General features: G+C 43.6%; 1 protein-coding gene across 5 annotated transcripts in view; it reads right to left on the bottom strand.

The window, feature by feature from the left end:
* The window catches only part of IQCH (IQ motif containing H), a 213,853-nt gene that overhangs the window by 25,855 nt on the left and 173,364 nt on the right, over positions 1-14,634 (bottom strand). For all 5 annotated transcript variants that reach the window (XM_032623387.1, XM_032623391.1, XM_032623390.1 and 2 more), the window contains one exon: positions 2,995-3,165. In XM_032623387.1, coding sequence (XP_032479278.1) covers positions 2,995-3,165 — 171 coding nt within the window. The remainder of the gene's footprint in view (positions 1-2,994; positions 3,166-14,634) is intronic.

Here is a 14,634-nt window from a genome sequence, read left to right on the forward strand (position 1 = left end):
AGCCTCATCTGTCTAGAAGATAACGTATCCTAACTCTAATGAGTGATTGGTTTTGTACATAATTACAGTAGCAGCAGTAGTGGGGAAATGCGTGCCTTCAAAGAAGGGGTTCTAAAAATAAAGTCATCACATAAACTCTGTTGTTGCATTCTATCAAAATCAAACCCGAAGCATTTGAGAATTCATAATAAATTACAGGAGACAGAATCATTATTAACATCATAATTTAACACAAAAGGTTTTACTTAATCATTCATTACAGATCATGTGCTGTTAAAATGCTTATAAATGACTGGGGTTGTTTTAAGATGTTTGCAGAGATGGTCCCTTTTGGCCACTCACCAACTGTGGTATGGAGGGTCCACCAAGAGAGAGGAAGAGTAAAAAACAGACAGAAAAGGGTAGCAATTTACGTCCAGTCTGGCAGAACGTTAATTAAAAGTTAAAAAGCCGTTAGGTGATTCCTTTTCATTTTCAAAACATGTACATCTGGGACTCATCTGATCTTGTTTCCACCTTCAAGGGGTTATTTGTGGAGGACACTGGATCAGAAGCCCATGCACCTGGTCTAACCCGGTCTAAATGAGAGTGGTTTGCCACCTGTTTCTAATAAGGGGACAATGGCTCTTCTTAGAGTTCAGAAAAGTTTTTGCTTTTCCCCTGCACAGCGTATTATCTAAAGGAATAGGCCAAAACTGGAAACCTTTTATAGGCATTTGTTCTGAATGTGCCCTCATTATCACTGTAGTCCTATCTGTGTATTTCCTTTTTCTTGTCTTCAAAGGGGGCTGTCAACTGACTGTAAACCTGATGGCATCACAGTCTGTTCACACTTGTTCAGGAGCTTCAGTTTGGTTGTAAATTGTACTGTGTGTGCATGCGTGCGTGCGTGATTCTTTTAAAACTTACCTGTCACACGTGCACATATGCATAGGAGCACGTGTGTGCACCACATGTACAGTGGCACCAGGGTTAGAGCCTCCATGTATCTTTCTAAAACCAAAAGCACTTTCAATTTATTCCTGCATCAGAAAACCTGAATAGCTCTTCTTCAGTGACTGTAGAGACATTTGAATTATTGAAGATCATAATGTGTCCCTCTTGTGTATGGGCAATTCCTAAAAGTGTTTAAGACTCTCGATCACAGGAGAATTCCTGTATGTCACCTGTAGCTAGGATTGAAATCTATAGGCAAGATGGGGAAGATGGGAGAGTGCTTCTAATTCAAAGTACAACTTCTGCTTACAGCCTTCTGAAGCAACATACTTAAATGCAGCAAATTGTCTTTGGAAGTCTTACGTTGAATATTAACTCAGCTTCCAGCTTCCTTTTGGAAATGGCATGGAGATAGGTTCACTAAGCCAGAAGGTGTCAAGTTCTACTGCTGTCCCTCCCTCTGGCACTGAACTTAGGGTCTTGTAGGTCCCTTTGGAGAGGACAGAGGCCACAGGTGGGACCGAACCTGGGAAATTCCTAGCAAGGTCCTGGGACCTAATTAAAAGAGGCCTGTTTCTCATTCCCAGTCCAACTCTGCTTCTCTTCTTAATAAGTAAAGAGATCTAAGGTATTCCCATGAGCAATGGTACCTCATAGGACAAGTGGATTGAGCAGGAGAAGGAGACTGTCGCCTGAGTCCCCCAAGACATCTGGCACCCTCTCCAGGCTACCCCTCCAAGTGTACACCGAGTTCCTGCCAAGGAAGGTGATGTGGGGATCCTGGGCAGAGTCAAACAAGTGTTCTTTAAATCCAGAGGTGTCTCTTGGACCCAAAGAGACTCAACAGAGAGGCAGGAGATACTGCTCTGAAAAGATATCTCTAGGGCACTGGAGTGGGGGTCCTATTAACCACTGGTATTCCTCTTTTATCTGCTTGACATATTTGGACCTCAAGTAGAGCTTCATTTGCAAAAAGGGCACGAAGCCCACTATTGTAAGAGAAGGCAGAAGAAAGCCTCTGGCATTGTCAGAGCAGCTGTGGCTTGAGCCCCAATCTGCTGTCATATCCCACCTACAGGAAGGGCCATCTGGTCCTCTTGAACTTTGCTCTCCTTCCCCAGGAACAGCCTAGCCCACTGTCCCCACGGAGGTTTGCCCGTTGTTATCCAGGGTCCTGAGGTTGGTAAACCTGAACCAGTCCCAGGACTAGTGCCTCCAGCCCCCTAGAGATGGCCTAGTGATGAGAATGGGGGATTGGGCCACAGATCACAAGGGGCCTCATTAACCAAGCTGAGAAGTTGGGATTTTCCTGAAGATGACAGGAGTCATTTCAAAATCATAAGTAGGGGAGCAGCATGCTCAGATTCACTTTTCACTTTAACCACCTTGACAGGAGGCAGAGAGTCTTAATGAGAAGCTATTGTAACACTAGTGTGAGACCATGGAAGCTGAAATGAAGGCAGTATCTTTGATGGGGGGAAGGAGGGGTCAGAGTCGAGGCATTTTAGCAGCTAGCATCAACACGAGCTGGTTGCTGACTGGATGTGGTGATATAGGGTGAGTGATCAGCTTCTGGCCTGACCCGCCAAGAGGAAGTATAGGGGAGGAGAGACGGTGAGTGCAGTTTTGGGTAGTTTGACCCTTGAGGACTCTTGAGACATTCTGTTGAATATTGAATCTAGGAGTCTGAGGCTCAAAAAAGAGACTGGGGCTAGAAAAATACGGGTTTTGTTGGAAGCTTCTGGTAATTGAAGCAGTGGGTATAGATGTACTTGCCCCGGGAAGCGAGCTGAGAAGAGAATGGAGGGGAACACACAAACATCCAGCCCTGGAAAGCCCCATGTACTTTCGTCCTTCCACATAGTGCTTGCCCTTTCTGGACGCCGCCTCCCCTTTCCTACATTCATGTATCAGAAGCCCATTTTGGTAGGTTCAAAGACTTGCCTGAGATTCTTTCTTCTCTCTGGACCCATAGAGCCTGGCACACAACTAGAGCTCAGTAAATGGCGGGTGAGTATTGCTGACACTGAGGAGAATCAGGAAGCATCGGTCACTTACCGGCATTGCCGCAGCATTTAGGTGGCTCATTTTCTTGTCTTTCTTGGGAACAAAGCGGGGCACTTCAAGGGTGCTCAAACTGCAATCCAGGTGGCCGTTGGTCAAGTATAAGGTGAGCTGAGTCAGGGCCAGCTGGTCACTGTATGAGAGGTTGAGGCCTGTTGCCCACACCTGAGTAGAACAGGAGCCGGAGAAGTGAGGGTGTGATCAGTCACCAGGAGAGAAGGCCCCCACCACCTCTGACCACCCCAAACCACACCAGACCCAACTACAACAGTGAACATGTGACTTAACGGAGTAGATGTTTTTGCTTCTGTTTCTCCTTCGTTCAACTGAGGGATAGAGTCTCCAGTCTGATTCTCATCAGAAGATTTAAGGTTCTGGAGGTTACACAATTGGAAATACCTGTCCAAGATAATCTGATGGAGAGGCCCGGTTCTGAAAGGCTCATGTGCACTTTGATTTTTCTGCCTGTGGTTTGTCACTTCTAAAGTAGCCAGTGCAATGCTTGCTACTGAGAAGTGAAGCTGGATGGGAACTCTAGAGGATGGGGAGTTCAAGCAGAGCAGACAGAGGGGGAAATATTAGAAAAGGGCAGTTTGCCCTGGCTTCAGAAAAAGCAGTGCTGGCTTCTCTGGGAATCTCAACTTGATTCTTAAGGGAAACTTAGGGTTGGCCTACAAGCCTTAGCTCTACCACTATTTTTACCTTAAGGGTGCAGGAAAGTCACTTCACCCACCCTACAATGTCACAGTATCCTCAACGGGGAAACGAAGATAGCATCCACCCTAGTTGAATCCCAGGGTCATTAGAAGGATACTATAATGCAGTAGAAATTAAAATGCTTTGATAAACAGATATATATAAGCAATAAGTTACTCTAAGCTACTAGATAATTGAGTAATGTCCATTAACACCTTTGACAGATACTTAACTGAGCATCTACTATGTGCTAAACTGCTGATGGCAAAGTGGGTCATATGGTACCCTCTCTCCTCTCCTGTGGCAGACCGTCCTTAATTTCTCTTGTCACCTCTCACCCCTACACTGAATCCAGAAGCACCCCCAGAATCCTCCTGAGTTCAGTGCTCAAGGCATATTATTGTGCTAGTTATCCGAGTGTAAAAGGTAAAGAGACACGTCAAGAATGGGAAGACAGATAGAATCATACTAAATTGATTACAACACAATGAATACTTGATATGATAAAGGGATGGAACAAAGTAGTACCAAAGCAGAAAGGACAGGCTGAGTTCGTCTAGTTTGAACTCAGGGCTGCATCATGGAGAAGGTAACATCTGAGCTTTGACAAGCAACACAAACATGACCAATTCCCATGTATCAAGTACCTACAGTGTGCCAGGTGCTTCACAAACATCTCAGATCTTTATAATAACCTTAAAAATAACAGCTCCGTGTCACTGATAAAGAAACAGAGGTTCAGAGCGGTACCCATGTCCACACAGCTAGGAAGTGGTGGTGCTGGGTTCTGAACCCAGTTCTGCCTGGCTCCAAGTCCACCCTCTGCCCTTTCCCTGCTGGTGGAGATGGCTTTAATCCTGGCCCAGCCAATCCTTACCCAGGACTAGTTTCCCACTCACACTAAAAGCTAAAGCTGCAGAGGATCAAAACGGGTTCTTGTTTAATATATCCATGCCATGGAAATGCCTTGTGGAGAAAACATGAAGTATTGTGTTTCTGGAGTATGCTGTAATTAGCAGTAATGCGTTTTCACTGTAGGAAGTTGGAAACGAACACATTTTCATGAAGACTTGATTAAACAGTTTTTCCCCTTAGAAGGCCTACATGTGCCCCCCCAACACCAACTCGGTGTGTTAAAATACAGAATACATCTGCCCTAGAGTGGACTCCTCTCAAACAAATCTAGCAGTGAGTGACTTGAGTAAGCATGGAATGTAAATGGCATCATTATAAGGATGTTAAGAGGTCAGGCTGTCAAGGGCCCTTGCTAAACTGATGCTAATTTCAGGAGTCATATTCGCACAGTAATGCCCTTTTATAACAGCAAATAAATCACATTTGCAACAATTGTTAAAAACTAACTGCCAAGGATCTGTTGCAGTTGTAAATATCCTATTTGTCAACTTGAATATTTCCTGCTATATTGCATAAAATGCAAATCAGATGGGGACATCTACTTTTCCTTAATACAAGAAAGTGAACTTGCTGTTCTTACATGTCTTGCATTTTTTCCCAGAGCTTCTGTTTTGATGTTTCAGTGTCCTTGATCAAAGAGAAATGCATATAACAAACATTATTAATATTATGTTAATAATATTAATGTTTTGGTGATGAGGATTTTAGTGGGAAGGCAACCAAGGAGTCAAGAGAGCCTGAATCTGGCCCTCGCAAAGAGTGGAAACTTTAACGGTTATTTAAGCTCTCTCAATCTCAGTATCCTTAAGTGTAAAAGGCACACAAATGATAACACTACCACAATGGGTTTTGAAAACAAAATAGAATAAATGCGCATAAAATCCCCTTGCATATTATAAAGTTCAATACAGATGTTATTGATGATTACTAAACATTTCCTTTAAGAGGGGTAGAATCTTAGGAGACTCATTTTCAGTTGCCTATGTAGTTATTAGATTGCTTCATTTAATAGCTGTTTTCCCCATTCATAATCATTGTGTTCAACCTCACAACTCAATCCAGTACGTGGTTAGGTTTGAACAAAGTTGCTATTACTGTATCTCAATTTGAACGATGAGGATACTGAGATCAAAAAGTGGTTTCGTGGTTTGCCTAAAATCGTAGAGCGTAGGCCAGAACTCTGGTCTTTCTGTAGACTCAAAATGTTTTTGCTACCCCAGGCTTCCCTAACTCCTTGTCACAAAGGAAATAGAACAAATTTCTTCACGCCTTTTCCTCAACAGCAGGCTTGCCTGAATTGCTCAGATAATTGTTCTGTTCTCCATCTGGTTTTTCCATTGAAGACACCGCCTGAGGCATCTTTGTTTTGCGGACAGGGGTTCCCATTTCCCCCTCTAGACTGTCAGCCCTTTAGGGGAAGCTGCTGAGTCTTTGTCTTCTGACAGCTCTCAGTGTCTGGGGCACGCTGTCTCCCAGCAGGGCACAGCAGCACTTCTGATGTTTCACTGTGAACTCCTTCACAACCTTTCAGGGACCCGGTTTCTTGAAGCTGGTTTCAGATTCAAATACAGCAAATATTCATTGAACATCTCCTCTGTGCCAGCCCCAGGCTTTCACACATATCTCATTTAAGCCTATTCTTGATTTTGGATTTCGCTGTTAATGTTTAGAACCTAATTTCACTCTGCATCACAATTTAGATGAGCGATGATGTACATAGAAAGGCACTACGACTGGGGATGGAGAGAAGTGGATATATTTTTAAATGTTTAGGAGGTGGCTTTGACATGACTTGTAGAACTTGAAATGACTAGTTTGACAGGTTAATTGGTTAGATGTGAGGTTGAGGGAAAAATATCACTGAAGGTTAGCGCTGAAAAGACCCTTAAAAATTATAAAATACAGCTGGTTTATTTTATAAATGGAGCAACTCTAGTGTGAGAAGCAAAGTGGTTTGCCCTGGGCTTCAGAGCCACATATCAAAGGTGTGGGACAAGAAACCAAGGTGTCTAAGCTCCCAGTCATAAAGCCCTTGCTGATAGTTGTTTGATATTCAAAATCCATTTTTAAAAAAATGGCTAGAACACTAGAGAGATTTACATCAAGGCCTTAAGCATGAGCAACATAAAAATCTTCATCTTGGCACTATTTGTAAAACTGAAAAATTGCAGCTGTCCGACATTTGGGCATTGGATAAGGAGATTGTGACACACCCAAGTGATGGGATAGTCTATGATATTATCATTAAAGACAATGATTGTGACTCACTTTTGATGATGTAGGAAGATACACAAAACAGCAAGAGAAGGATATAGTCATATGGGCAATATGACTTCAACTTTGTAAAAATAATACTGTATCTAGAAAAGACTAGATGGGAATATAACAAAATGTTAACATTAGCAGATTTATGGTAAGTAAAATTATATATAGACTCATGTATATTCTAGATCTGCACTATCTAATATGGCAGCCACTGGCCACGTGTACCTGTTGAGCACTTGAAATGAGGTTGGCTCAAATTGAGATGTGCTATAAATGTAAAATACACACCAGATTTTGAAGAATGTGAAATATCTCATAATAATATTTTATACAGATTACATGTCAAAATGATACTATTCTTGGTTATGTTGGGTTAAATAAAACATATTATGTATTAAAATTATTTTCATCTTTTTCTGATTACATTTTAAAATGAGGCTACTAGAAAATTAAAAATTACACATGTGGCTCACATTCTATTTCTAATTTGATTGGTTGCAAAAAAAAGTCCACTGCAACTTCAGCCAGAGGCAGGGCCAGTAGAGGTGGGATGGGGTGGGGAGAGGTGCTGCAGAGGCCCAGCTCTCTACTCCCTGACCTGTGCTGGGCTGGATGCAGTCCTCACTGCCACTGTGTAGGGAGACCTGAGGCAGGCTGGGCGGAGCACAGGGCAGAAGGCAAACCAAGAAACTGCAACAACCTCATTGCCTTTAAACAAGCATGTGAAAACTGAAGACAGGGTCAGGCAGAGGCCAGCTTGCCCAGAATTGTTTGTTCCAATTCTTTCCAAGGTTCTGGGTCCTTCTTGGGCTGCAAGCTTTGGAATGAAATGGTAATAACACACTTCTGTGTGGGGAGGTGAGGGAGAGAGGGTCCTGGTATTCAGCTCTTTTTGCCTTAGGTGCTCAAGGCAGATGGAGGCTGCCTGATCACCCCTGCTGCTTCTGCCTCTTTCCTGTGACAGGCAGGATGGATGGGTGGCAGAGGATATAGATGTGGGCAGATGTGCTAAGGCCCTGCATTCTGTAACTATCTCCAAGGGCAAATGAAGTAGCAAAGAGTTAGGTCTTGCCAACCTTCTCTATGGGCATTGGGGTAGGTATGGGACCGAGAGACTAACTTATAGATTAAATAATATTTGTTGAAGAATCATAGAATTTCAGAGCTGTCAGAGTCCATGGATGTTTTGCAGACCCATCTCTAGGTTTTCTTTCCTTTTTCATCTTTATTTGTAAGGAGAAGAATCTGACTCTCCAGACAGGGTAAGTGACTTGCTAAAGGCCCTACTCTTGGTACCAGGGTCTAAGACAAATATTCGTGACTCTCAGCAAAGTCACCTCTCTGGACCACTTTCCTCGACTAATCACTGGGGATAATAGTCCTGGTGGACCCTCCCTCAGTTGCCTCTAGATGCAGCTATGAGGCTACCTGGGAAGATTCCTAAGCATGTGTAGAATTTTTTTTGATTTGAAAATTTTATTTAGAACCTTTCATTCTGAGAATAAATTTAGAAAAAGAATCAGTAGGTTGTTCAGGATATTCATAGTGTTCTTTTTTTATTCAAATTTTAAAATTGAAGTATAACTGATTTACAATATGTTAGTTTAAGGTGTACAACATAGTGATTCAGTAGTTTTACAGATTATAATCCATTTAAAGTTATTATAAAATATTGGCTATATTCCCTGTGCTGTACAATATCTCCTTGTAGCTTATTTATTTTATACATAATAGTTTGTACCTCTTAATCCTTTACTCCTATCTTGCTCCTCTCCCCATGCCTTTCCCCACTGGTAACCACTAGTTTGTTCTCTATTATCTATGAGTCTGTTTCCTTTTTGTTATATTCACTAGTTTGTTTTATTTTTTTAGATTCTACATATAAGTGATAAGAAACAGTATTTGTCTTCTCTGACTTATTTCACTAAGCATAATAACCCCCAGGTCCATCCATGTTGTTGCTCGTGTGGAAGTTTTTTAAAAGGTAGACCTCCAACTAAGGCTACTGAGAGATGCAGCACTGAGATGCCATAGAGATGGCATCAGGCCTTTAGAACAGAGGGCAATACACAGCCCACCCTCCTCAGCAGCCTGTCGTGGCTGAGGGATGTGTGTACCACCTCCCTGCCCATGTTCATGTCTTCATTCACAGTCCCAACGTTATAGGAAACCCACCATTTGATCACTTGATTCTTTCTAGAGCAAGACCAAACCCTCAGTCAGACCCACAGCTATGCCTAAGCTATGGAGACCAGGCCACCTGTCCAGCTCTCTGCTGGCTGGGCGATACAGCCACGGGTAGTCAAGTTTCCCTCTGTCCTTACTGGGTTGGCTAGATACAGAGCTGGGGGCTTACTTCCTACTTATTAACTGTGGAGGCGGGGAATCCATTGGAGGGTGCTGAGCAGAGGCGTGACATGATATCTCATATTTTTAAAGGGTTACCCTGGTTGCGGTGGGGAGAAGAGACCGTAAGGGGACAAGGATGGAAACAGGGAGGTCAGCAAGGAGGCTGTTTGCAGTAATCTGGGTGAGAGATGATGGTGGGTGGTCCAGCACAGTATTAGTAGAGGGTGGGAGAAGCGGTCATATTATAGATACATTTCAAAACTAGAACCTAAAGGACTTATTGATGGGTTGGATGCAGGTGTGAGAGAAAGAAAGGAGCCAAGGATGTCTCCAAGACTTTTGCCCTGAGAAAATGGAAGGGTGGAATTACCGTGTACTGAGTGGGAAAGATGGCTAGAGGAATAGTTTAAAGGGTAAAATTAAGATTTCAGGTTTTGGTGTGTTAAGTGTGAGATGCCTTTGTTGAATGGTGTTCTAGAGGATGGGATGGGGTCTCAGGCACCTTTTCTCCTTTCTCAGCTGTTAAATCAGGAGGATGTGCTTGGCTGGGTTGGGAGGGATAAAGCAGAATCAGTCCCTGTAGGGAGGCATCTTTTTCTCTGCTGTTACTTTTGGGCCTCGGGCTCAAGGGTCTCCTTGGTTGGGGAGAGGCAAGGTCTGTAGGACATGGGGCCTTCCCTAGGGGACATGCTTCTCAGCAGGTTTAGGTCAAGATGAAATAAGGCTGAGAAGGGTAGGGGCAGCTTGGTAGGGAAAAGAAGTGATGGCAGCTTGAGGGCGATAGGGACTAGAGAGGCCAGTGCCTGGAGGGAGGTAAATGTCTTCACTGGATAGAAAGAGCACTGGACCAGAGTTACAGGACCTCACTGGAAGGGAGTGTTGGCCTCGCCACTTACTGTCTGTGTGATCTTAACTTCCTTCCCCTCTCTGGGCCTCAGTTTCCTTGTCTGTTAACACAGACCAGTGGTCGCTATCTCTGAGGGTTGTTGAGAAGATCCAGTGACTACATGAGATATTGCATGAGACTATTATTGTGGGGTCTGGCAGAAGCAAATCTGTTTGGATTTGTTCCCTGTGTGACTGCCAGAAGCTGAGTCTGGGGCAGGAGTAAGAACTCACTTGCTTGGCTCTTGACTTCGGTATTCTGGCCTGATTCTCAGAGGTAATGTACACACTTAACTCTTCTCAGATGCTGTTTAAAAACAGGCTCCAGAATCCCGGCTATCACAGAGAGCATACTTTCTTAAGCAGCAGCTAAATGAGATCTCTTCCCATCACTAAATCACCAAACAGCATCAAACTCTCCATTGTGGTAAACAACACACCTGATACTTAATTTTAAGGCAGGTGGTACACTGCACTGTAAGAATTTGTACGTAGGAAAATATTACTGTGATTATAATATTTGGTAAGAATTGTTTGTATTACATAAAAATATCTATAGATAGGCAGAGGGGACTGCAGCCTCTTGGCATGTTGCCACCTAGTGGTGGCTTCTGGGATGGCCCAGTCTCTCAGGTGAAGAACTGCAGTTACTGCTGGATGGGGCAGTCACCCAGGGCCCCAGTCAACAGTTGACACTCCTAGTATTCATCTTGGAGGCCTTCCCCTCTGTCTCTATTAATCCTATGTATCCTTTTGGGCATGATTTAAATCACAGCTCCATAAGGCTGTCTCTGAGCAACTAGAGTATCCATTCTCTCTCCCACCCACCCTGGATACTCCCTTATATTGGGCCTTTGGAGTTCATGGGGCCAAAGGCAGCAAAAAATCTGGGCCCTACCACTTAGGACTCAGGGCCCAGTAGTCCACCATGCCTAGGGCCTCCGTGATTTTCAAAGGCCTTAAAAATATTTGGATTCTGAAAAAAAAAGTTACTGGCCCCCAAATATGAAAAGAAAACTATCAAATAACAAAAGTATCAACAAAATTGACATCTCAGTTAAACACAACACAGCTCTTTTACACAGTTATGTCTACGTCACAACCCATGAGAGTGCATTTGTACATTTGATGTGATGTAGGGTAATGGAATCTGAAAATATTCAGGGCCCAAAGAGGTCTATTTAAACAGCTCTGTCCTCGCAGACCTAAAATGACATTCATCATTCCCACCTCCTCATTTTACGGTCGAGGACTCTGAGAGGTGAACTGACTCACTCAGATCCCACAATTAGGGGAAGAGCTGGAATCAGGTTTCCTGATTCCTGCTCCAGCTCTTTCCATGACACCTAATTACCAGCATTCATAGTCCAGTTTCTGTATAGTGCCAGAAGCTTCTCTATGACCTTGGAAATTCTTTCAGGATGTGTAGGAACTATATTCAAAATTAATTTTGGGATCCAAAATGGAAAATATTGAAATTTAAACCTGCACCATCAGCAGTTGTACTTAGTTTTCCACTTTTGTTAAAAAAAAAAAAATCACAAGATTTTTAACATACTCTTGCCTTCTCTGCTTCCTTTTTCCAAGCTTCTTCCACTACCTCTATAAATTTATGATTTTCTATTACTTTTGAGATTGATGGCCTAACTGATATTATTTGTATTCTTAAGGTACAGAATTACATACTCATTTCTTTTTTCCTTTTAGTATTTCCTCACTTTTTTATTATGAATTTTTGGAAGGCCATTTTCTTATTTTGACATTAAGCAGTAAGCTATAATAAACATGAAAACCCAATTTTTATAACCTGTTATGCGTTTCTGGGACTAGTAAATTATATATGCTTCTTCCATGCCAATTCAATATAATAATCCCATGCTGTATATAGTTACTCTTCTTCAATATTCACACTCTAAATGTCAGGACTTGTGAATGATTTGCTTAGTTGAGAAGTGCTCTTTTAAAGTTACTGCAAATGATCTCTAAAAGGCTTTTGTGTGGATTTTCAAGGCAGAAGGCTCTTGTTCTGGAGCTCCCATGGGGGAGGATTCCTGTGCCCAGTCCTTGTGGACATGGAAGGCTGTCTTACAAAGTGAGGTGGGGATGTGCATGAAGCAATGGCCCCATCAGTTCAATGAGTTGACAGCAAAGTTCGGCATTCCCTCGCAGTTTCCTTGACAGCTCCAGTAAATGAGAACATTTTTTTTTTTTTTGCTGTACGCGGGCCTCTCACTGTTGTGGCCTCTCCCGTTGCAGAGCACAGGCTCCGGACGCGCAGGCTCAGCAGCCATGGCTCACGGGCCCAGCCACTCTGCGGCATGTGGGATCTTCCCAGACTGGGGCACGAACCCGTGTCCCCTGCATCGGCAGGCGGACTCTCAACCACTGCGCCACCAGGGAAGCCCAACCAGAATGTTTTATAAAGAACAACCTTGGTTGCAGACTATGTGGGCAAGAAACACAGGCTGTGGGCTTGGAGGTGATCTTGCCCAGCCTCCTCAAACCCCAGGCACAAGACTCCAAGAGGGGTAGAGACAAGAGCTCAGAGCTCTTGATTTCAAGTCCAAGGCAAGTTTGTTTACATTTGGGAGATTCCTAGAGAGAAGAATCAGACCTACAGCAGGGTCCTCTGGTTCATATTTGAATCCTGCATAAAACCTAGCACAGCACTCCTGATATATATGTGAAATAAATCTTTGTTGGATGACTCCATTAAATAACACAAGGAAATAAATCTTCCCTTTAAAACACAGACAGGAGAGATACCACGTCAAACCTACACAGGTGGCTGAAATAAAAAAGACAATAACAAGTGTGGGCAAAGATATGAAGAAGAAATAGGAACCTTCATGCATTGCTAGTAAGATTGTAAAATGGTGCAGCCACTCTGAAAAACAGTCTGGCATTTCCTCAAAGAGTTGATGTAGCGTTACTATATGACCCATCAATTCTACTCCTAGGTATGCAACCAAGAGAAATGAAAACATGTTTACACAAAAACTTGTGCATGAATGTTCATAGCAACATGATTCATAACCATCAAAGAGGAGAAGCAACCCAAATGTCCATCAGCTGATGAAATGGATAAACAAAATGTGGTACATCCATACAATGGAATATTATTCAGCCATTAAAAGGAATGAAGCACTGATAAATGCTTAAACATGGATGAACCTTGAAAATATTCTGTTAAGTGAAAGAAGCCAGTCACAAAAGACCACCTAGTGTATGATCCCATTTATATGAAATGTCAAGAATAGGGAAATCCATAGAGGCAGAAAGTGGTTTTCAGTGGCTGGAAGGAAGAGGGTATGGGAAGTGATTTCTAATGGTACAGTTTCTTTTAGAGTAAAGGAAATGGTCTAAAATTAGATAATTATGATGGCTGTATAACTCAGTGAATATACTAAAAGCCACTGAACTGTACACTTTAAAATAGTGAGTTTTGGGGCTTCCCTGGTGGCACAGTGGTTGGGAGTCCGCCTGCTGATGCAGGGGACGTGGGTTTGTGCCCCGGTCCGGTAGGATCCCACATGCCATGGAGCGGCTGGGCCCGTGAGCCATGGCCGCTGAGCCTGCGCGTCCGGAGCCTGTGCTCCGCAACGGGAGAGGCCACACAGTGAGAGGCCCGCGTACTGCAAAAAAAAAAAAAAGTGAGTTTTATGTATATGATATCTCAATAAAGCTGCTACACACACACACACACACACACACACACACACACACACATATCCCAGTCTCCAGGAAACCCATTCTAAGGCGGACACCTCCACAATTTGTATGGCCACTTGTTTGAATCTAGTTGCATGTGGAAATCATGACTGAATGAGGGAGACTGTGAGAAACCACCTCCCAGACTGCCCTCTGAATTTATTCTAGGTATTCTTCAAGTCTACACTTTAAAAAGCTTTTCCACGTGTGGGTAAAAAATACACGCCTTATACACTAAAGCAAACTAGCACTCAGCAAGGGTTAGTACCTGGATCTCAACAAGCAGCCATGGGCTGGAAGGGATAATATATTAGCATCTGTCAAAAAGACTCAGTTAGGGGCTTCCCTGGTGGCGCAGTGGTTGAGAGTCCGCCTGCCGATGCAGGGGACGCGGGTTCGTGCCCCGGTCCGGGAGGATCCCACATGCCGCGGAGCGGCTGGGCCCGTGAGCCATGGCCGCTGGGCCTGCGCGTCTGGAGCCTGTGCTCCACAACGGGAGAGGCTACAACAGTGAAAGGCCGGCGTACTGGGAAAAAAAAAAAAAAAAAAAAAAAAAAAAAAAAGACTCAGTTAGGTCTGGGGATGCAGTGTCACTTTTCTGTGACAGGCAAAATACTTCCTCTGACTGCCCACTGCAGGCTTTCACTTTGTATCAGCTCCTGTACTGAGTGGGGCTGAGTGTGGTCAAATCCAGAAGAGAGGCAGGGCTGGTCAGGCAAGTGGGCACAAAGAAAGCTTTGTCTTAAACACATCTGCTTCCCTTCTTCCATCCTGTTGCTCATTCGAGGGCCCCCCAATGCCTCAGCCTGCCTT

This window comes from Phocoena sinus, chromosome 2, assembly GCF_008692025.1.
Source record: "Phocoena sinus isolate mPhoSin1 chromosome 2, mPhoSin1.pri, whole genome shotgun sequence".
NCBI lineage: Eukaryota > Metazoa > Chordata > Mammalia > Artiodactyla > Phocoenidae > Phocoena > Phocoena sinus.